Here is a 22,364-nt window from a genome sequence, read left to right on the forward strand (position 1 = left end):
TAAATGCCCCGACTTCCATATTCTTCTTAATTTATGTTAAGAAAGCAAAAAAAAACTTATAAGTGGAGATAATCTAGATTTGTGAATAAGTATTTGGACACATTCAAAATGTTGTAAATAATTTTGTTAACTAATATTTGGTTGCCACATAATTAGACTAAGTATTTGACGTAGAAAAAGTCGTAAGAATAAACTGAATTCTGCCAAATCGTTAATCTTCACATACTTAGTTGTTGACGTGATGGGTATATAACCTTAAATCACCTCAGGTTTATTTATTATTATCTGTATAACCTTAGTTTAAAAAAAAAACATCTTTGAACAGCCCTTATAAATAATATTTTATAAAACCACCTTATGGTGGAGACTGACCGGATCATTTTGTCGTAACATCGCTCGCGGCAAGTATCACCGAGCATCCGAAACTATGGATGGAGCGCTCGGCTCGGTGTACTGACTGCCTGAATGTTTGCATCGTAACGTGTTACGTTATTACGAAATGCTCCGGTCAGTCTCCACCTTTAGGTTTATTTATTATTATCTGTATAACTTTAGTTTTAAAAAAAATATCTTTGGACAGCCCTTATAAATAATTTATGTGTTAATTTTAAATCAAACACAGATTTTTTGAGTCTACTAAGTTGTATTTTATTAACAAAAACACATAAAAAATTATATTGTGACAATTGTTTCGCCTTGTTAGGGCATTATCAAACGAATGTGAAGATCAAATGGACTACGGTCCTTATGTAGCTATACAATTCTAAGTGACTTATAAATAATGTTTTATAAATTCACCTTAGGTTTATTTATTTTTATCTGTATAACCTTAGTTTAAAAAAAATATATCTTTGGACAGCCCTTATAAATAATGTTTTATAAATTCACCTTAGGTTTATTTATTTTTATCTGTATAACCTTAGTTTAAAAAAAAAATATCTTTGGACAGCCCTTACAAATAATGTTTTATAAATTCACCTTAGGTTTATTTATTTTTACCTGTATAACCTTTGTTTGAAAAAAATATATCTTTGGACAGCCCTTATAAATAGTATTTTATAAATTCACCTTAGGTTTATTTATTTTTATCTGTATACCTTTGTTTTTTTTTTAATATTTTTGGACAGCCCTTAAAAATAATATTATATCCAATCTGATATTTTTACTAGCTATTGAATAGTAAAGTTTTATTTTTGGATAATTTACGAGTAAATAGCGTCGTTTTCATTAGATACTATCTACCTCAAGGACACTTCGCTGTAATTAAATTAAACTATGGTCAGTATTTATAAACAACAGCTAGTTTAATTTGGTATTGTAAACGGTATGAAAATGCAAAAAAATCTGCCAATTTGTATTCTAGTCCACGTCTCCTCTTTGTCGTAGGTTACGCTCACAATAAATCATCGATAACTCATTAATATGATTTGCATACATTAAATTACCATCGCTTGTATGCCTCACGGATATAACCAGTTTAGAAATGAGTACAATATATGATTATAAGTTTTTAAAATATTCATAGCAAAATATGACATCTCCAATTTGGTGACTCTGCATGATGTTTATATTCGGCTCAATGACTCAACAACTTAGCGAGGGACCTGCTTGGTTTTCGTAATTATTTATAATTGACAACAACGTACGTAATTTCTATAAATTTTAGTTTATTTGTGTACTTTTAATCATATACTGCACGGTTTCATTTCACACTCGCATAATATTTTTCCGCCTCCGTGGTGTAATGGTTAGCGTCTTTAGCTACCGTGCTGGAGGTCCCGGGTTCGATTCCCAGGGGGGGGGTGAAAATGAATAATAGTGATTTTACACTCTAATATTTATTTAATATTACCCAGGACGCAGAAGTGATAACCTTGCCTTCGTGTAAGTAACAATCGAGATAACACTGTGTCAACATGATGAAGTGTCCTATGCACCATTGGGTGCGGATAAGGGCTAGAATGAATGAATAATATTTTTAGCATAAAAGCCAACTATGTAGGTTGCTACTAAAGTTTTGAGATAGACAAATAAAAACAAATATTTATTATAAAAAAAAGCTTTATTGTTTTTCAAAATATTCTCCTCCAAATGATATATGGAAAATATGTTCCTCCAAAACATATGATTTGAATGTACTAACCATTTTTTCAGGCGTTGCAAAACATTGACCTCTTCATACTATTTTCTTGAGTCTTAGCGGCTCATTACAAAAATAGCTATCAAATTGTGGTTCAGTGGGTTCGAACCCAGAAACTCAGACTCAGGATATGAGAAACTTAACCATAGGACCACTACCCGATATATTTTATTTTAACCCCTCTTGAAATCAACCTGGAACATCCAGTATGCAAGCGCGCTAACCACTAAACTATGAAGCCGGACAAACATAAAAACGGATAAAAATGGTATAAATTTATATGAGAAATTTGAAAATAAAGTCTAATTTTTGTAAAACAAAAAGCATTTTCTGAACGGCAGTGAATGTGTTAAAATGGCATGTCCCCCTGGTATAAAGTCAGTGTTCATACTTTGTGGACTATTACAGCACCCACCTGTGATTCACCAAATTCCCATTCACTAAAATGTGCCAAAACATGACTCAACAACCGACTTGACCTCCCATGGTTCTCAGAGCTGAATTGGAAATTTCAAAACCTTAACTAATCTTTTTTGAAAATTGGCATTTTCATTTTAATTGTTTTAAAATTGTGTAAATTTTCTGCCAAACTTGCTAAATTTTTTAATCATAAGATTTGCGATTTGGTGATGATTATTTATTTGTATTATTGTACAAATAAAAATATTATAATGTATTAACTTTTTTTTTCATTAACTTTTTTTTTAACAAAATATTTTTTATTGACGTGACAGTACAAATAAATGTGATTACTAAATGTTGACTAAAATTATAGTAAATATTTAGTGTGGTTTAAATGAAACAAATAAAATAACACACTTTAAACTACAATTTCGATGTAATACATACAAATTAAAATTTTGGTGATTTTTCTTATAAATTTAAACCATAGTCTTATTCTCCCCATCCAATGGTGCATAGGGCATCAGATAGATATAATATTGACTTGATTGTTAATTATATGAATGCGACCAATTAATTATGTTTATAATTTATATCCAATATTCTATTTCCATATTATTAAAATCTGGAGTCCAGGATTTATGATCTAGTTTTTATTTTTTAATATTAATTATTGTGTCCGCCTCCGTAGAGTAATGGTCAGCTCGCTTGGCTACCGTTTTGGAGGTCCCGGGTTCGATTCCCAAGGGGGGTAAAATAAATATAGGTAATTTTTTCACTGTAATATTTATTTAATATTACCCTAGACTGGTACCTGAAGCGGAGGGCTGATCACCTTTCCTTCATGTGTAAAACGATCAAGATAACACTGTGTTTATATGACGCAGTGCCCTATGCACCATTGGGGTGCGGAAAAGGGTTTTATATTATTATATAATATTAACATAAATTGTATACATTTATTTAAATCACTATTTTTAACATATTTAAAAAATATATATTGCAGAGACCCACCAAGCCACCTTGTGCGTCTTGTCGGTGGAGTTCTTTTCGAATACATTTTTATTGTTTTTAACCATTTTATCTAATATACACACAAAAAAGAGAGAAAAATTAAGAAAATATACATTTTACAATTTTCATAAAATTAACTTGATCATTTCCTTATTTTGCCTTTGTTTCATATTTTATTTTGACCTCTAACATCCGTCGGCAACAAATTAAAAATGTTCGGAACAATATATTGCAGTGTTCGACTCCCATATTTATTGTTAATTCTTGCAATGATTAAGTTAATACGGAGTTGATCTGATGTGGTGCTGTATGCACCATTGAATACAGAAAGGGGCTAGAAGTAGGACTGATCACCTTGTCTTCATGAGATTAATAATCAAGTTAAAATTACATCAATTTGATGCAGTACTACATGTAAAATTCGGTGCGATTGGGTGTCATAAAAAAAAGAATACTTACAAGAAAAGGCGAATGAATTATTACTAATAAATTTTTAAATAAAGTGGGCCATTTTAAATACCGAATTCGGCACTGCAACAAGATTTATTTATTTTAAATGCACACTCAATAAGGTATAACATTACCATATATTTATATTTATCAATACTTTATGGTGTAGTTTAATACACCAACACTCACATACATATTATTTACATTGAATCCATATATCATTTGTTTACACACGCACAGCTGATAGCGCGCGCGTGTGTGTACGTGTATGTATTCTCATACTCAATATCGAGTGTGATAGTGTGTCACACCGGAGAGTGTGTGCGTGAGGGAAATTGGTAACTGAGAGAGATCATTTAGTGACTAATTTTCAATGTCCAGTTATTGTTTTGATGTTCCAGAGGACAGTTGATTATGTAGGCATAGCGTATACATAAATTGTGTTGGTTTTATCTGTGTCAAATGCATCATTTGTGATTAAGTTTGATGATATTTGTGCGTTGATTTGGAGGTATTGTTTAACAATGAGTTATGCATTCAACGGGTTTTATTATCACAATTATTAGTATTTATATATTTGGCATTTTATTTGTAGGATTCCATTTTAATTTATAAATTAAATGTTAAAATCGAATACTGATTGTTTGAGTCTACTAAGTTGTATTTTATTGCTAAAAAAAACACATAAAAATCTTGTGACAGTTGTTACACCCAGTTATGGCATTTTCAAATCAATGACTAATAATGACATAATTAGGCAAAACAACTGTCACAAAATTGATTTTCATGTGTTTTTTTTAACAATACAATACAACTTGAATTTAAGCATATATAATATTAACAGGTTTTTTTATTTTTTTTTACATTTGACCGGATTTTATGTCCGCTATATCCGAAGTCCGTCAAATAGAGGCACATTATATTGAGATTTTACTGTTTAAGACGTTTTTATTTTTCTTTATTTTTTACCAGATTTTTTTTCTGTTATATCCTAAGTCTGTTAAATAGAGGTTCGTTATATTGAGATTTTACTGTATTAGACATTTCTAAGCCAGCTTATAAATATTGAAAAAAAACTGTTATACCACCATGTTATTTATTTATTTTTATTTATTTATTTATGGAACGGCTGAAGCCTTTAAAGTAATACATATATACAGTATCTAATACAAAAAAAAAAAATACACTAATGAATACACTAATAGAGAAACAAAAAGTCTTGTAACAAATAATCTTATAACATAAAATCATAATTAAAAAAAATAAAATAACAAGTAGTAAGCACTAGTAAATACATGTCTCCTTCAAACACTATCGGCGAGCAGTAAGAGAGAGTGAAACACAACGTTTAAATTTATCCATTATAACATGGATAAGAAATGCTGAGAAAGTACAGATTTCAGGGAGGATAACAATATATTAAATAAATCTATACTTTCAAAAGCATTGGCTAACATGTGAAGCCGCAGAATCGGAGAGAACATGGCATAGTTTGCATTATGTTATACCTCCGTTGCAGTTTTATTATAACCCGATGATTTTAAATGAGTCTTTTTGTCTCAACAGACCGCAGAGTGGATGCAGTTCCAGTCTGACCTGTTGATGACGGTCCGCGTTGCCAACGACTTCAAGACCGAGGCCCAGAGGGAGCTGGAGAAGCTGGTTCTCGAGAACAAACTGCAGCGGGAGAAGGTGCGGTCTCTCGAGTCGCAGGTGGAGCAACTCAAAGGTAACTCGTGCAGTGTTACAAGCATACCGGTACCTTGGACACCACCTCTTATAAAGCGGTACAACCGGTATTTTTTTTTTCACCCAAAAGGGCATCATTGAAAAATGGCTAATTTTCAAAAGACGTTTTCGAAGTGCTATTCTTTATTCAAATCAATTTTCCATTACACTTACAAAATAACCTTTTTCAAAAGCGCTACATCTTGTTGTAACTGAAATATATTGTTGAGGGGTTTCTAAGTACTCTACTAAAAAAATTCTAATATTTGGTGAACAGCAGATAATTAAGTTGTAATGAGATATATAGTGATTCCTAACATAGTTGTTTTATGAGTTTTAAAATATATTATTTTAATAAAAATAGTTAGTAATAATACATGAGCAAAATCAAGAATAAATCTATTTATTGACCTGTCTACTGTCAGATGTATATTGTTAAAATTCATTTGTTTTCTTAACATTTTTGCACAAATGTAGGTGGTGCATCAGTTGATTCTGTGCAAAACAGCAGAAGCCAAGATGATGTCAGCGATATCGATTCTCGGAACCCTTCTCCGGAGCATAACCAGCACCTCTCTAGCTCTTGCGATTCCCTGGTGTCTACCAATAGTTCTAGAGACGTTTTCTCCGATATCAAAAACAAGTATCTGACCAGAGCGTCGTCTCTCCCTTCATACAACAGGATCGCCGAGAATGTTCCCAAAGTCATCTCAGTCGACACGACGGACGATGACCTTACAAATTATGACTCACTCAAAATACATCGCCGATTTTTAAAAAATCATGCAAAAAATCATGAAATTTACGATGAAGAACAAACATCGTCAGATGACAACAGTGACCATCTTTTCCCCGATCACTTAAATAACAACAGTTTCAAAGAGATATTTAACACTGAAATGATACATTTACGTGATGGAAATGATCGCGGTTCGGATGTCGATATTTATTCCTCTTTACGAGCGTCTCCTATCAAAAGAGGAAGAACCATTTTTGCCCGCCGGTCAGCGGATTATTTTCGGGACAAACCCAAGTCTTTTAGCACCGAGAATTTAACAAAATCGCCGTCTTATAAAAAGATTCTGCCCACTGCCTGGAGTGATAATCAGCTTGACTCTGCCAACTATTTGCACTCGACTCCTTGGATGCGTGATAAAGATCCAAATGGAGGCTCAGAATTCAGAAATTACAGTAATGAATCGGAACTCCACACTATCGAAGAAGATGGACTCTCTTCGAAGAATTCTAGTCAAGTCGATGGAAAAACCTTCAGCGTCAAACCTGATACAAAAATTGAAGGAAATCCAAATATTCAGCGCCAAAGTGTGGCCAAAATAGAAGAACCCGGTAAATCCATTATTAGGCCCACAACCTTACCGATACCTCTCCCCATCTCAAATATAGATGCAGGGCTAGACGAAGTAGCTTTGAAGTCTCCAATCAGACGATTGGAGAGAACTCCTTCGGTGGAAAATGAAGCATCATCAAAAGCTACTAGCAAAATACCATTTCCTATTTCTAGAAAGATTTCAGCCCCTCGGCTTTCGTTCAGGAGTGAAGACAAACCCGCTATCCCCGCTAAACCGGAATCCCTAACCAGTCCCGTGTCACCTAAGAAGGATACAAAACAAATGCTTTATTATTCGTCGGTTATATATGACTCGGGTGGCACAATTCCTGATTTGATTAAATCCTCTTCAAATTTTAAGGAAACGATATCCAAGGATTCCAGAAAAGATCTCGGTGATCTATCGAAAGTGTCTAAAGACCTCGACAAATTGGAAAACGATGTCAAAACGATACGAAGAGAAGTCGAGGATATATACAAAGAAACAAAAGATGGTGACACAAATGGCGATCCGATTCCTAAAGCCGAAGTAAACATCTCCGATGTCCAGTTTCGGAAGTCTATTTTGAAGTTTTCCAGGTCTCCTAATGCGAAAACTAAACATCTATCCTTCGATTTGCCCGATATTGATTTGGACGACAATACACAGTACAGGTCGATATTCAAAACACCCGATATAAAAGAGTCCGGTGTCGGGGTAAAAAGGATTATGAGTTTACCTTTGGGCAGTAAACGAAGCGAAGATATATCATCCAAGGATGTGAATAAATCGGACGATGCTAAAAATGTGACGGAAGGACGATTCAACATTGAGACCGTTCAAACTTCAAGGGAAAAAACATTCTTGCAGAATTGTAAGTTTTGAGATTCTGGAAAATGGCTTTGGTAATGTGAACAAGTCCAAATGTGCCGTCCTGCATTCGTGTTTTTTGGGGGATTTGTTTTTTGTTTGTGCGTTTTGGTTTTCAACCGGGCATAGTAACTAAGTCTGACTGGTAATATCCAAGGTTTAACCTTCATCGCAGAACCCTCGCTAAAAACGATTTTTATTTTGAAACACTGTCATAGAGATGACAAGCTGTTACCGGTCCTTTTTCGCACTGGTTCTGCGATGCATATGGGTTACTTGTTAAATGAAGACTTTATGCCTTTTCTTTTTATTTATGCATTTTGTATATAATGTTGAGTTATCCATTTTCAGCTTTGTGATTTGCATAATAGATTGTCTGTCCCATCTTAATCATCATTTTATAAATACATATAGTAAATAGTTGATACTGAAACTGATCATCATTACAAAATTTTAATTAAACATTCAAATTAGAATTTCGCTACTAATTTAAACCATTTTATCATGTTATTTTTCAGAATCACCATCATCCGATTCATTATTTTTATTTTGTGTTTGTTTTCCAACTAATCCAATAATATCTTTGTATTGTTTTTCTAATATTTCACCATCTATAGCAGTCCTGATAACATCTTTTTTATTGTTTGTTTTTATGTGTAGACACAGGAAGTATTAAATATGTAAAATAAAAACATCTAAAAGATTATTACTGTCGTAATATTTTATTTTATCACAGATTTTAATTTTTTTGGTTATATTCTCCTAGAGCCTTTTGTAGCCCTAGAAAATCTCTGCAGAGGGACATTACAGTCCCAGTTGTAAAAATTTGTTTAATTTGTATTAAGATTTGTTACGTTTTTTTGGCGTCTCTCACGCTCTACCAAAAGTAAGCAAATGGAACGCTTATAAGCGTCTCCCGCTCTCTGCCAACAGTATGTAAAAGATGCTTTTGAGCTTTTCCCGCAAACAATGTGCTAATTTTAAATTTTTGTTTGGTGTTTGAAAATGATGCTAAATGCATCGAAACACGTATCACAATAGATTTTAAGAAACAGTGGTATTTACCAAGTAAAACTTAAATAAAAAATGGATAAATTTTACCACAAAGTGACTGCCAAATCGATTAATGAAATGTGTTAATTAAAAAAAAAAACACTTATAAAACCACTTGTTGAGTTTTATTTCATTACACTCAACTAGTTTCGAAAACAACTGCAGTTTTCGAAGCTATGTGTGTAATGAAATAAAACTCAATAAGTGTTCGGCTGTCCAAACTTAAAACACAGTAAGGGACATATTTTTTTAAGTACGTTTTTTTTTTGCATAGAAGTAGAATCTACTCAGTCCAAAAATGCAAAAAAAAACGTACTACAAAAAAATGTACCCTTACTGTGTTTTGAGTTTAGACAGCCGTGTTATACAAGAGTTAAATTTTTTTTTAAATACTCAACTTGTCGTTCCACAAAGTTAATGCCGAATCAATAAATAATAGAGCAATGTGTTAAATTTGCATTGTGCCCGCAGCAGCGGTGCCGGCCGTCCAGTCGGCGGGCAGCGAGGACGGCAGTAGCCAGTCGCAGTCGCCCGTGGCGCCCCCCTCCCCGACGCCCACGCCCCCCACCAGTATCGCCACCAGCGCCAGCAGCAGCAGCGTCGGCGCCAGCAGCAACCCGCCCCCGCCCTCCCCCTCCCCGCCCCCGCTGCTCTCCAGCGCCTCGCTGCAGGACCTCATGGCGTCAGCGCAGAACGCGCAGAGGAGAAATAACAAAGGTACCGTCTCTACCAGGCAGTACTGTACAACAGTCAATAGTAGAAGTAACTTGTTTTCGTGGATTTTTTTACACACCATATTTTACAGACTACAGACGTACTTTTTTCTTCAAAAAGTTAGTTCCGAGTAAAGTAAAGTACACACGTATGTGTGTACTTTTTTTTGCATTTTGTCAAATTATGGAATATGACAGTAGGCGACATCTGTGGTTGAAGTTTGTTATATCGCTCACTCCTTTCAAGAACGTCATAAATAAAAAAAACGTCAATTTTCACTTCAACATGCATGTTTTCGGAATGCCCAGAAAATGTACTATGTATATCCCAGCAAAAGAGGCATATTTTTAACTTAATATTTACCCACTACAGAGCAGAAAGTGTTGTTTTTGCATTTTGAAGAAAAGGTATTGTTTAATAATTTTTTTAAATATACTAAATATTTTTCAAATGGTGAAAAAACTTTCAGGTTTTACCTAAAAAGATCTGTTACACAGTAAAAAGTTCAATAAATGGCTTGATATATATTTTTAATACATTGTGATATATTTTTAAACTTTAAAAACGTTCCCCTGAAAAATTAAGTTTTTTGATTTATGACGTTCTTGAAAGGAGTGAGCGACTTGTTATCTGATATTGTTTTGTCCTTTGCCAGGAGGCGTCAGTCGGCAGGATTCGAGACTGAGTGTGAAGTCCCTTATTGAGAGTATAGAGAATGCGGCCAAGCAGGCCAAGGCCGGCTCCCTGACCTCTTCCACCTCCAGCCTGAGCAGTCTGGTCAATGCCGAGACGCCGCCCCCCATGGAGCCCAACCAGAACATGCCGCAGGTGAGTTCTCTCAATATTCCGTTTATCCGTTATTACATTTCGGCCCGCAAGGAGGTTCAGTGCTAGCTAATATTGAATTTGAAATATTTTTTTATGCATGGTAAAAAATCCTTTTTTTTCAATAGTGATTTAAAAAAATATAATTTAATAAATTTACAAATTATTAATGATTATTACTTATTACTTATAACCCTTATCCACACCCAATGGTGCATAGGGCACTGCACCAAATTGACACAATGTTATCTTGATCATTACTTACATGAAGGCAAGGTGATCACTCTTGCGCTCCAGGGTAATATTAAATAAATATTACAGTGTAAAATCACAAATATTTATTTTCACCCCCCCTGGGAATCGAACCCGGGACCTCCAGCACGGTAGCTAAACACGCTGACCATTACACCACGGAGGCGGTTTAATGATAGTACATAATAATAAACTAACACTTGTTTGTGATGATATTCTACAAATTATGAATAAAAGGCTTGTTTTTTACCACTTGAGTATTATGTTTATTGTTACGACTAGTTTTGGAATATAAACTAAAGCATTTATACGTTGTGCGTCTCTTCGAAATAGTCGAGAGTAGGTGCCTTCGTTCTTCGATTATTCATAGTACCTCGTGGTTCGAGATGTGTTCTCTTCAGGATATCACTAGCATTCTTCTTAAGGTCCACATCTCGAACGCGAATGCGCTGAATAGCCTTTTCTTAGTTTTCTCACAGCCATACAGCAACACACTCCATACACACATTCTTTCCAAAACTAGTCATAACAATGTAATACTCGAGTGGTATAAAACGAGTGTTTTATTTATAATGTAATAATATAGAGAGTACGGTGAGGATCTATAAAACCTGCGTAAGACCGATCTTGACATACGCCACGGAAACAAGAGCCGACACCGTGATAGCAAAAACCCTTCTTAGGACATCGGAAATGAAGACCCTAATACCCATTGCAGGCCTAACACTTCGCGACAGAGTTAGAAACTCAGAAATAAGAAAAATCTGCAATGTCGAAGATGTTGTGCGATGGGGAAGAGAAAGAAAACGTTTCTTGAGAAATCACGTGGGAAGAGCGAGTTCGGATCGAGTGGTGAGGATAGCAGCGGACAGCAGCATAAGCGGGATCAGACCCCCAGGAAGACCAACTTAAACAATGGAAGGATAGCTGGTCTTCCACCTCCTAGGAGCGGACCGGAGAATGACAGGACCTAGTCCTAAAAGAAGAAGAAGAATAATAATATAACGATTTAATGAATGGTCCCGCCCCACCATGTTAAAATGATATCCTTTTTTCTTGTCTAGTTTGGCAGCATGCAAGCCAAGAGTCCCCTGCGCGAGACTCTTCCCCAACTCCAGAGTTCCTTGAACACCAGCTCCAGCAACGGGTCAACCAACGGCTACAATGGAACTTCCCCCGTGGGCAAACCTCCCTCCACCGGGAGGAACAGCAGAGGAATTATCATCACAAACGGTAAGTATTCTTACATGAATCATTTCACCTATCCTAGTATAGGATTTATGTAATGCCACTGCATTGTCGGTAACCTACTACCCATCGGTAATTTTGAATTATCCACGACATTTTGAATTACCCACCAAGAAAATATTGTGCAAAATACTGGCAAAAAGCGTCAAAAAGCAAAAAACTCGAAAATATACAATTTTGACTTACTGACACATATTATAAGTTTTCAACAATCTATAAACTGGCAAAATACACATAGTATGTAGTTTGAAATATCATATTTATGTGGTTTTACAAGTAAATTCAACTTAAAATTTGATAGTGGGTATTTTATTCAGTCTAAAAGCTTTAAATAACAGGGATTTTAGAGTTAACGTTTTTGCCACGATATGATATTTAAAAAAAAATAAATACATATATATTTTTTTCATTACGATACAAATCTCGATTCCTGTGTTTGACTCCAATTAACCACATATTTGCCTAATATAGAAAAACTTTCTAAGAAAATTCAAAACCAAGGTAGCCAATATATATATTTTTTTGAAACATTTTGTTTTATAAATTGAATTTACAAAAAGGGAAAAATAAATATTTGTTTTGAAAAAGTAGCCAATTTTTTATATTTTCCGATATGAACTGAAACAAAATGTGAAAAAAGATGATTTACTCATTTTGTATTGATAAAATATGCCCTTAACCAAATTGATGTAATCTTATAGAATGCCATATTTAAATATATATTTTAATTTTGTTTTTTTTTTCTTCCCACATCGCATGTCCTATCCCTTCAAATTAAATCCGCTTGCCTCTACCTAATATTATTTTATACACTTTTCCGCATATATGAATCTTATTTTACTCTCATATCTTTTTTACCCTAACCTAACCTAACCTTAATTTGGAAAAAAATGTATTTACACATTTAATTTTAATTTTATGATGTCGCTTATTCCATCTCGCTTGATTTATTATATAAATTAATATATGCGTTATTTATTTATGACCTAACCTAACCTTACTTATGTGTATGCATTTGTGCCTAACCTCCCATGACTATATCCACTTAACGGTCCTTGATTTCCTTCCTCTCCCCGGTAAAGACCAACCGAAATCAGAGTTTGGCAGCGGGCTGCTTGGCGGCGGGAAGTGTGGCACGATGACGACGTTGGCGGCCGCCGCAAACAAAATGTCCGCCGCCACGAACCTAACGGACGATCAGACGTCCAGTGTGCACTCGCTGCTGCAGAATAACAAGGCCATGGAGACGTTTGTGCGGAGAAACAGCTACGGAGACCTTAGTTAGTCCAAGTTCTTTTAAGATGTTGAACTTAGATGCCGTCTTTTTGTTAATCCTCAATATTTCCTCTGTAGTTCCATTTCTATATTAACTTCTATGATTGCCTTCACTTTAGTATCTATGACCTATCTCACATAACCATCGCTTTATTGTCTCTTTCTTATTCAGGTGCCATTTCTCCATTAGTTCTTTCTTATATAAGTGCCGTTTCTCCATTAGCTATTTCTTATATAAGTGCCGTTTCTCCATTAGCTATTTCTTATATAAGTGCCATTTCTCCATTAGCACTTTCTTAAGTAAGTACCATTTCTCCATTAGCTCTTTCTTATATAAGTGCCATTTCTCCATTAGCACTTTCTTATATAAGTACCATTTCTCCATTAGCTCTTTCTTATATAAGTGCCATTTCTCCATTAGCTATTTCTTATATAAGTGCCATTTCTTATATATGTGCCATTTCTACATGAAATCTTTCTTATGTAAGTACCATTTCTCCATTAGTTCTTTCTTATATAAGTGCCGTTTCTCCATTAGCTATTTCTTATTTAAGTGCCGTTTCTCCATTAGCTATTTCTTATAGAAATGCCATTTCTACATGAAATATTTCTTATATAAGTACCATTTCTCTATTAGCTCTTTCAATGTAGGTGCCATTTCTTTATTAATATGTACTTTCTTATTCAGGGATCAATATCAAACAACAATATCCACAAATGTAAACTTTAAAAAACTGTAAAAAAAAAATCTCAACTCAAAACCCTCAACATAGAAGATGTTTACTCAAAAGTTTAATCATAATATTTTTTCTGTAAATGGTACTTCTCTGTAATATGACCCTTTTATTTTTTTAACCTTCTGTATACTTCAATTGAGAATAGGTTGACAAAATCTTAGTGGATCGATGTAATATATCTGCAGTTGCAAACTCAATTTTTTTTCATGTATATAAATGCCATAACTTTCTGCAAGCCTGGACATCTCTCATTCACAAGCAGTTTACACCGACGCACAATATTCTTCCTGTAGAAGTTGAATATTCACTGGTTTTCTCACACAGAGGCACTAGTATGGTGAATTCTTTGAATTTCCTATTTCGGCACTTTGATCCTTTGAACCATAAACTAACCAATCCAATCGCCTTTCCTGAAGTATTTCCTTATAGTATTACATGTAAATTATTCATATTTTGTGTTGTTTTGATCATATTTTATTCCATAATGCTTTGAATAACTAATTTAAGTCTGTAGATAACTAAAAATAATACCGTTTGTATTATTTAATATTAATTACTTAAATAAATAAATTAAGTGTGTAACGTGTTCATCTTTGTGCGTACGTCAGCACTAATTTTAATAATTTAAAATATGGAACACATATCGCTCACTCCTTTCAAGAACGTCATAAATCAAAAAACTTGATTTTTCAGGAGAACGTTTTTAAAGTTTAAAAATATAACACAATGTATTAAAAATAAATATCAAGCCACTTATTGAACTTTTTACTGTACAACAGATCTTTTTAGGTAAAACCTGGAGGTTTTTTCTCCATTTGAAAAATATTTAATACATTTAAAAAAAGAATTAAACAATACATTTTCTTCAAAATGCAAAAACAACATTTTCTGCCCTGTAGCTGGTAAATACTAAGTTAAAAATATGCCGCTTTTGCTGGGATATACTACATTTTCTGGGCATTCCGAAAACATGCACAACTCAAAATTGTCAATTTTTGATTTATGACGTTCTTGAAAGGAGTGAGCGATATGTACATACATATATATTTAACACCACACAGTGTGCATATTTGGTAAGTCTTCAAAATATCCTTGAAATACATATTCCAAAAAATATAATTTTATTACGTTTTACTCTTCTTAAAATTTTATGGCCTACTGGCCTTACTAATACTTCCTGGGACTTAAAGAGTTAATAAATAATTGAAAAACGGGCAGCAATAGTAAATAAAAAGAATGATAAAATAAAAATATGAAATTATTTATTTATGTTTCCCTTGGGCTTACCAAATCTCTAAAAATAGTTAATATTGACAAATTGTATAACAAAACAATCATTTTCGGCAAATACAAACTAATAATCGTTGATGTTTTGAAAATAATGTATACGTTTTTTTGTTGCTAATATAAAAATACAGCGAATGAAATTGATGTACCGAAATGTACCGATTGTTTTTTGTTTTTATTTTTTACCAATTTTATTGGTCGTTTTTGTTCCCTCATAATTTTCTCTTTGAAATATCTAATATTTTACCTTTCTTTTTATTTCCTTTTTATTAATAAGAAAATATTTAAAGACTTTGGTTTGACATGTGGAATATTATGAATAGGTGAGCGGAAGGATCCCCTCAATGGACTGGTGAAGAATGGAGGCTCCAAGAGGAACGCTCTGCTCAAGTGGTGCCAGAACAAAACTGTCGGCTACAGGAATATCGACATCACCAACTTCAGGTAAGAATAGCACAAATCGCTCACTCCTTTCAACAACGTCATATATCAAAAAACTTCTTTTAAAAGATAGTTTTTAAAGTTTAAGAATATATTAAAAAGTATTAAAAATAAATATCAAGCCACTTATTGAACTTTTTACAATGCAACAGATCTTTTTAGGTAAAACCTGAAGGTTTTTTCTCCATTTGAAAAATGTTTAAAAAAATTATAAAACAATACCTTTTCTTCAAAATGCAAAAACAAAACTTTCTTCCCTGTAAATATTAGCGGGTAAATATTATTTTAAAAATATGCCGCTTTTTCTGGGATATAGTACATTTTCTGGGCATTCCGAAAACATGCACAACTGAAAATTGTCGATTTTTGAAAAATGACGTTGTTGAAAGGAGTGAGCGAAATATAATATCGTGGGTGTACTGGCAAAAAACGTTAACTGGAAAATATGCAATTTTGACTTAATATGCAGTATTATAAAGTTTTCAACGTTCTATAAACTGGAAAAATACACCGAGTAGTTTGAAATGTCATATTTATGTGGTTTTAAAAGTAAATTAAACTTTAAGTTTAATAGCGGGTATTTTATTCAGGCTAAAAGCTTTAAATAACAGGGATTTTAGAGTTAACCTTTTTTAGACAGTTGACCCACGATATCTTAATAAAAAAGTAATGCCTATTCTAACTATATAGTTAGAATAGGTATTACTATAGCATTACATAGTTTAAATATACAGTATAACTAATATAAGTTACACTGTATATTTAAACCACCGCATATTTGTCCGCCTCCGTAGTGTAATGGTCAGCACGCTCGCCTACCATTCTGGAGGTCCTGGGTTCGATTCCCAGGGGGGGTAAAATAAATATAAGTGATTTTTTCACTGTAATATTTATTTAATATTACCCTGGACTGGTACCTGAAGTGGAGGGCTGATTACCTTTCCTTCATGTGTAAACAATCAAGATAACACTGCGTTTATATGAAGCAGTGCCCTATGCACCATTTGGTGCGGATAAGGGTTTTTATATTTTTTATTTATATTTATACTATGTAATATATTTTGTACAAATTGGCTGCAGCCGTTAGTTACTATTTTTTTAAAAAAATGTTGAGTTTACTTTTGATGCTGCTATTGAAAATATCTTTTCGCTATTAGCTTGTCTATGGCTAGTAGCTTGGCAGGCTCTTCTTGTTTTATTTTACGATGGTGTCAAAAACTTTTTTTATGCCTTTTTATCCACATTATTGTAATTTTGAATCAATAAATAAATGAATTCTGTGTGACGGTTTTTGCATGAGTTAAGTCATTTTTTCACGGAAACAAGTTATAAAATTGTCATTATTTTGTATACAGCTCTTCGTGGAACGACGGCTTGGCCCTGTGCGCGTTGCTGCATACATACCTACCCTCCCGCATCCCGTACGACTCCCTGCCCCCCTCCGACAAGAAGCACAACTTCTCGACTGCCTTCGCTGCAGCCGAGAGTGTTGGCATCCCCACCACGCTGGTAACATACTACGTTTCTTAATACAACTCAACACGTTGACTGCCAACTACGAGTAATTTTTAGATTGCGTTCTTTGCTAGGACCCGACTACGAGTTATCTCGTACTGTGTTCACTTGCCATATTCGTGCAGATACAATAAAATTCCTAGAATATCAGTGCTAATATGAATAGATGGCCCATGGGACGAGAACAAAAATCAATGCTGGCTTACATGAACATAAAATTTATCAATAAATGAACAGAGAATAGAATTATGTACTATAATTAGAGTTTTCAATAGTAAAATATGATTCAATGAAATTGGCTTTTTAGACCGGAATTCTGAAAATTACCGTGGCAGTCAACGTGTTAATATTATTGAAAATTTCCAATCGTAGCCATTTGATAACCAACAAACGCTAAAGTGACCTTTTTATAGCCCATAGCTCAAATCACCAAACACATTTATTTATTATTAGCTGTTTTTGCTCACTATGGTTGAACAGAAAAGAAGAAAATGAGATGTTTAATTTCACACAAATTTTGTGGGTTACACATTATTTTAGCAGGTTTCTTGACACCTGCTAAAATATTTTAAATTTCTTAAAACACCTCTCCATCATGAGGAATGTTTAGTGTTGCGTTAAGTTCAACAGATGGCTCCGTGGCAGCGCTGCCATTGCGGTAAAAACATGTTTTAAAAGCATGTTTTCACTTGTCGCGGGTATATAAAAACACTTGCGTATTCAAACGGAAGGTTGAGCGAAAATTTCAAAGCAATCAGTGAATAATTTTAGATGATTTAAGATTTCGAAAGAACCAATGTTTACATTCTTATTTACATAGATTAAACATCTGAATGTTCATTAAGCATAGAATGTATAAGTGCTACTATCTATAATATGTTCACACTCTTTTAATATATTGGTACATAAATGTTGGTTGATTTGTATGTATTCTAAAATAGCTTTTTGTATTTTGTTCACAGAATATTCAAGATATGATACAACTAGAGAGACCCGACTGGCAGCAAGTCATGGCCTATGTCACGGCCATCTATAAACACTTTGAAACATAATCAATCGTCATGTCTCAAATTATGCTATTCCCGACAGAAACCAGTCACATGCATCGAGCGAGTATTGCAAAGCATAGTCGCATGAGTTATCTCACTTTATCTGGATATTTTCATCTCGCGTAAATATCATTATTTATAATACATTTGATGTTCAATTTATTGCCGGCTAAAAGCAGTATAATTACTTTTTTTTTTTTTTTTACAAAAATGTTAATAATATTAGTATATAACCACTCACCGAGATTTTTATGTCTACCGGTTTCGAGACGTACCCGTCTCTTCGTCAGGACAATCACTACCACAGCATGCAAACAATACCACCCTTCACCGCCATAGGACCATTTACACACCTAAAACTACATACAATGTTTAACACATGTGATTTTTGGTGATTAGTGATTGTCCTGACGAAGAGACGGGTACGTCTCGAAACCGGTAGACATAAAAATCTCGGTGAGTGGTTATTTACTAATATTAAATTTTTGTAAAACACAAAAAAAGTAAAAATGACTAACCACAATGTAAATGCTTTAAATATTAATAATATTGAGAGGATTATAATTGTCGCTTTCAATAATTACATATCGATAAAAAAAAACAGGTAATTTTCTGTAGTAATGGTAAGAAATTAAATCAACCGTGCTGCATCCACATGTTTAAAAATTTGACCATGTTAGTCGTCAGTTACAAGGAAGAGGTTCGATGTAGAGGGACTTATATGACAATAATGGCATTAAAAGAAACAAAGGTATAGACAGGTTATATGAATCAGCAAATACAGATTTTGCTTAATTTAGTCATCATTCAACCAGCCCAGATGGTTATTTGAAATTGAAATTGAAAGGAAGAAGCTAAAAGCATATTTTGTATATTAAAAGCATTGTTAACTTTGTGGTATGGTAACATAACACTCATTTCAATTAAGGCCACCGGAGGTTGACACTTTGTAACTTTGTAATATTGCCATATAAAATCAGTCATACGGATGAATGATAAGGAGAGTATTAAGCTAATAGCAAATTTGTGTCTCTGAATCGGGTCAATATTCCACTCAGCACATTGACTGCCAGTGTCAGCCACCGGTGGTCAACATAAGGCACTTCAATTGCGTCTCGTTGACCCCTGGCTTGAGGCTGACACTTTGTACCTTATATTGTCCTATAAAATCAATATAAGGCAGGGGTTCCCAAAGTGTGCGCCGTAGAAAGTAAAGAGGGGCGCCGTGAGTCGATCCTCTATCATTATCCGAAACCACAAATATTCTCGGGTACCTATAAAGCAATAATTTCTTTTTTGAGAGCTAGCATCTTTTTACCCAACTACTATTATTGTAGGTACCTACCTATTTCTTTTGACGATAATATATGTGTATATATATATATATAGTCACATTGTCTTTTCCAAATAGCTTACTAAAGTAGGGCGCCGTGACAAAATACTAAACTTGTAAGTGCGCCGCGGGCTGAAAAAGATTGGGAACCCCAATAAGGTACAAACCGTCACAACTTCGGGTGGCTGATGAAACGCAATTGAAATGCCTTGTGTTAATTGAGACAGTAAATTCACTTATGGTACACATCATTTTGATGTTTACCACTACATGCCAGTGTACGTGGCGGCACACCGGTCTTACGGAATGTACCGCATATCAAATTCAGTTGTCTCTGGTTTTGGGGATGCGTGCCGAGTTTTTTTTCAGAACTCATTTAATGTTGCTTGCGTTCCTCTGTTTCTGACCCCCCCCCTATAATCGAGATAAGGCTGCATTGATCCAATGCAATGCCCTATGCATCGTTTGGTGTAAAATCTTTGTTATATACTAAGCAATTGTCACTCGATGTCCAGTATCGCAACTTTCTAGAGAATTTGATTTGAAGAATAGTGTAAGGAAGAAATAATTGAAGTTACTGAATCGTTATTTGATCCATGTTTGTTTTTTAAAATAATGTAAAAATTTTAATATTTCTTACTTTAAACCATAACACCAATTTTTTTTACACCTTATTTTAATTTTTATTATTATTATTGTACAGTTGCTTATTAATGGAACAGCTTGTAATAGTGATGGACAGCTTTTTTTTAAACGGGATAAATTAAATTATTTGTTATTTTTATCCGACCCGGAACATATCATTCAAAGAGATAATCAAATGTTTCATCATTTCACTATTTGTAAAAATTAAATTTAGCAACAAAAAAAAAAGCGTACACAAGTGTCGTAACTTGATGGACAAAAAATTGAGAGAAAATCTATTTAAACAATTATAATTTTGAAAAAAAAAAACATTGATTTTGCATAAAATTAAGTTTAAAAATAGTGACATTTTTAGTCCAGTTTTTGTAAGTTTGTGGTGTTGGATTTTGAGTGACGACATTTGTATAGAGTTATAATTAAACTATGTGTATGTATTACTTAAGGAGCGTATTTTTGCTAAAATAAAAGACAATACTTCATTCCAAAGAAATATAAATATATATTCAGTGATTTTGCAGTGTCTTATTTTGTTAAGGAGAGCTTATTCCTAATTATTTTAGCCTCGTGTGTATAAATTTTTATATGTAATGTTCGACTGATTTTCACATTAAATTCGTATCTAAGGATTTAAGAAAGAGGTGAAATGCGTTGTCAGTTTTCGTCTTCCACTTAGGCTTGAAAAATCAAACCCTAATGTTTAATATTTTCATGAATACATCATATTCTACGTGTTCCTGAGATAAAATTATCATCGGAGATAGATTTTAGGCATTCATACTTAAGAATGATGCCTTTATGCACATTTTGTGAGTGCAGGTGGTCCACTGAGTCAATTATAGAAGTCACTAGCACTGACCAAAATATTGAAACTAGTTCGGTGGAAGACGACAAATAGCTCTCTTAGTGCTTCTATGTCGGATAGACCATTTAGTAAAATTTTATTTAAAACTAACATTCAAAGTGTTGTTTCGCAATATGAAATAAAAACCTTTGAAGAAATGAAACATTACCAATGTTTGTGAAGGAATTCGCAATGTGTCACTAGAAAAACTGATATCCTGCCAAATTCGCATATGGCCCTGGTAGTACCAACTGCTAAGAAAGAGTTCAGCTTAAAATACTACTGACCCTTATCTGCATCCGATGTTGCATAGGGCACTGAATCAAATTAAATTTGACCTTAATTATGTGATGTCAAGATCAGTCCTGCGCTTCAGGTACTATCAGAGTGAAAAAACACTTTTTTTATATTTATTTATACCTTCCTGGGAATCGAACCCGGGATCTCCAGCTTGGTAGCCAAACACGCTAACCATTACACTCGGAGGCAGGCAAACTATAATAAAATATATTTTGCCTGCTTTGATAATTTTGTGTAATGTTTAAAAGGTGGAGACCGATCGGAGCATTCGTCGTAACGTAACACGTTACGATGCGAGCATTCAGGCAGTCAGTACAGCGAGCCGAGCTCCATCCATATCTCTTTTGGACGCTCGGTGATGCTCGCCGCGAGTGTTATGTTACGATGAAATGCTCCGGTCAGTCACCTTAAAGAGAATTTTGTTTAATTTTACTGAATGGATTATCGAACAAACATGCGTTGAGGGAGCATGATGTAAAATATCTTTGTGAATAAATTGTAAATATTTTTCCCAACATATTTTTTATAAAACAAGTTTTTAAAATCTATACGCTATATTATTAAGTTAGTTAGGGTGGTCAGCAAAACATCACAATGCATGTATTTTTTACTAAAACTAAAGTTGTGATAGTTTAAAATCACTGGAGATTTACTGTTTATATATTTTTTTATGTAATCTCTGGCAGCATAATTGAGATATAATATATATGGCTTGTATTTCTACTAGCTGAAAACAATGTATTGTGTTTATCAACTAATAATAGCTTTCTTTATTGTGAATGTTCTTAAAATAATGCGGGAAAAACTATATATATATATGAATAACTGAGAAGCATATATCGCTCATTTGGTGCTACAATGACGTAATTACACTTTTTTTAAAACAAGTTAAATATGTCAAAATGTTCGGAAATACT

At 33.8% G+C, this 22,364-nt stretch overlaps 1 protein-coding gene across 10 annotated transcripts in view; it reads left to right on the forward strand.

Moving 5' to 3' along the window:
• The window catches only part of LOC148309635 (cytospin-A-like), a 148,102-nt gene extending 127,531 nt beyond the window's left edge, over positions 1-20,571 (forward strand). For 5 of the 10 annotated variants that reach the window (XM_088259620.1, XM_088259618.1, XM_088259625.1 and 2 more), the window contains 9 exons: positions 5,573-5,735; positions 6,212-7,936; positions 9,457-9,702; positions 10,355-10,527; positions 11,841-12,009; positions 13,107-13,304; positions 15,647-15,767; positions 17,120-17,273; positions 18,242-20,571. In XM_088259620.1, coding sequence (XP_088115746.1) covers positions 5,573-5,735; positions 6,212-7,936; positions 9,457-9,702; positions 10,355-10,527; positions 11,841-12,009; positions 13,107-13,304; positions 15,647-15,767; positions 17,120-17,273; positions 18,242-18,331 — 3,039 coding nt within the window. In that variant the 3' untranslated portion in view covers positions 18,332-20,571. The remainder of the gene's footprint in view (positions 1-5,572; positions 5,736-6,211; positions 7,937-9,456; positions 9,703-10,354; positions 10,528-11,840; positions 12,010-13,106; positions 13,305-15,646; positions 15,768-17,119; positions 17,274-18,241) is intronic. The other 5 variants (XM_088259628.1, XM_088259627.1, XM_088259619.1 and 2 more) reach the window with 4 other exon arrangements.
• The last annotated feature ends 1,793 nt before the right edge of the window (positions 20,572-22,364 follow it).

Source organism: Brachycentrus maculatus, unplaced genomic scaffold, assembly GCF_059751285.1.
Source record: "Brachycentrus maculatus isolate JH-2025_06_01 unplaced genomic scaffold, ASM5975128v1 h1tg000119l, whole genome shotgun sequence".
Classification (NCBI taxonomy): domain Eukaryota; kingdom Metazoa; phylum Arthropoda; class Insecta; order Trichoptera; family Brachycentridae; genus Brachycentrus; species Brachycentrus maculatus.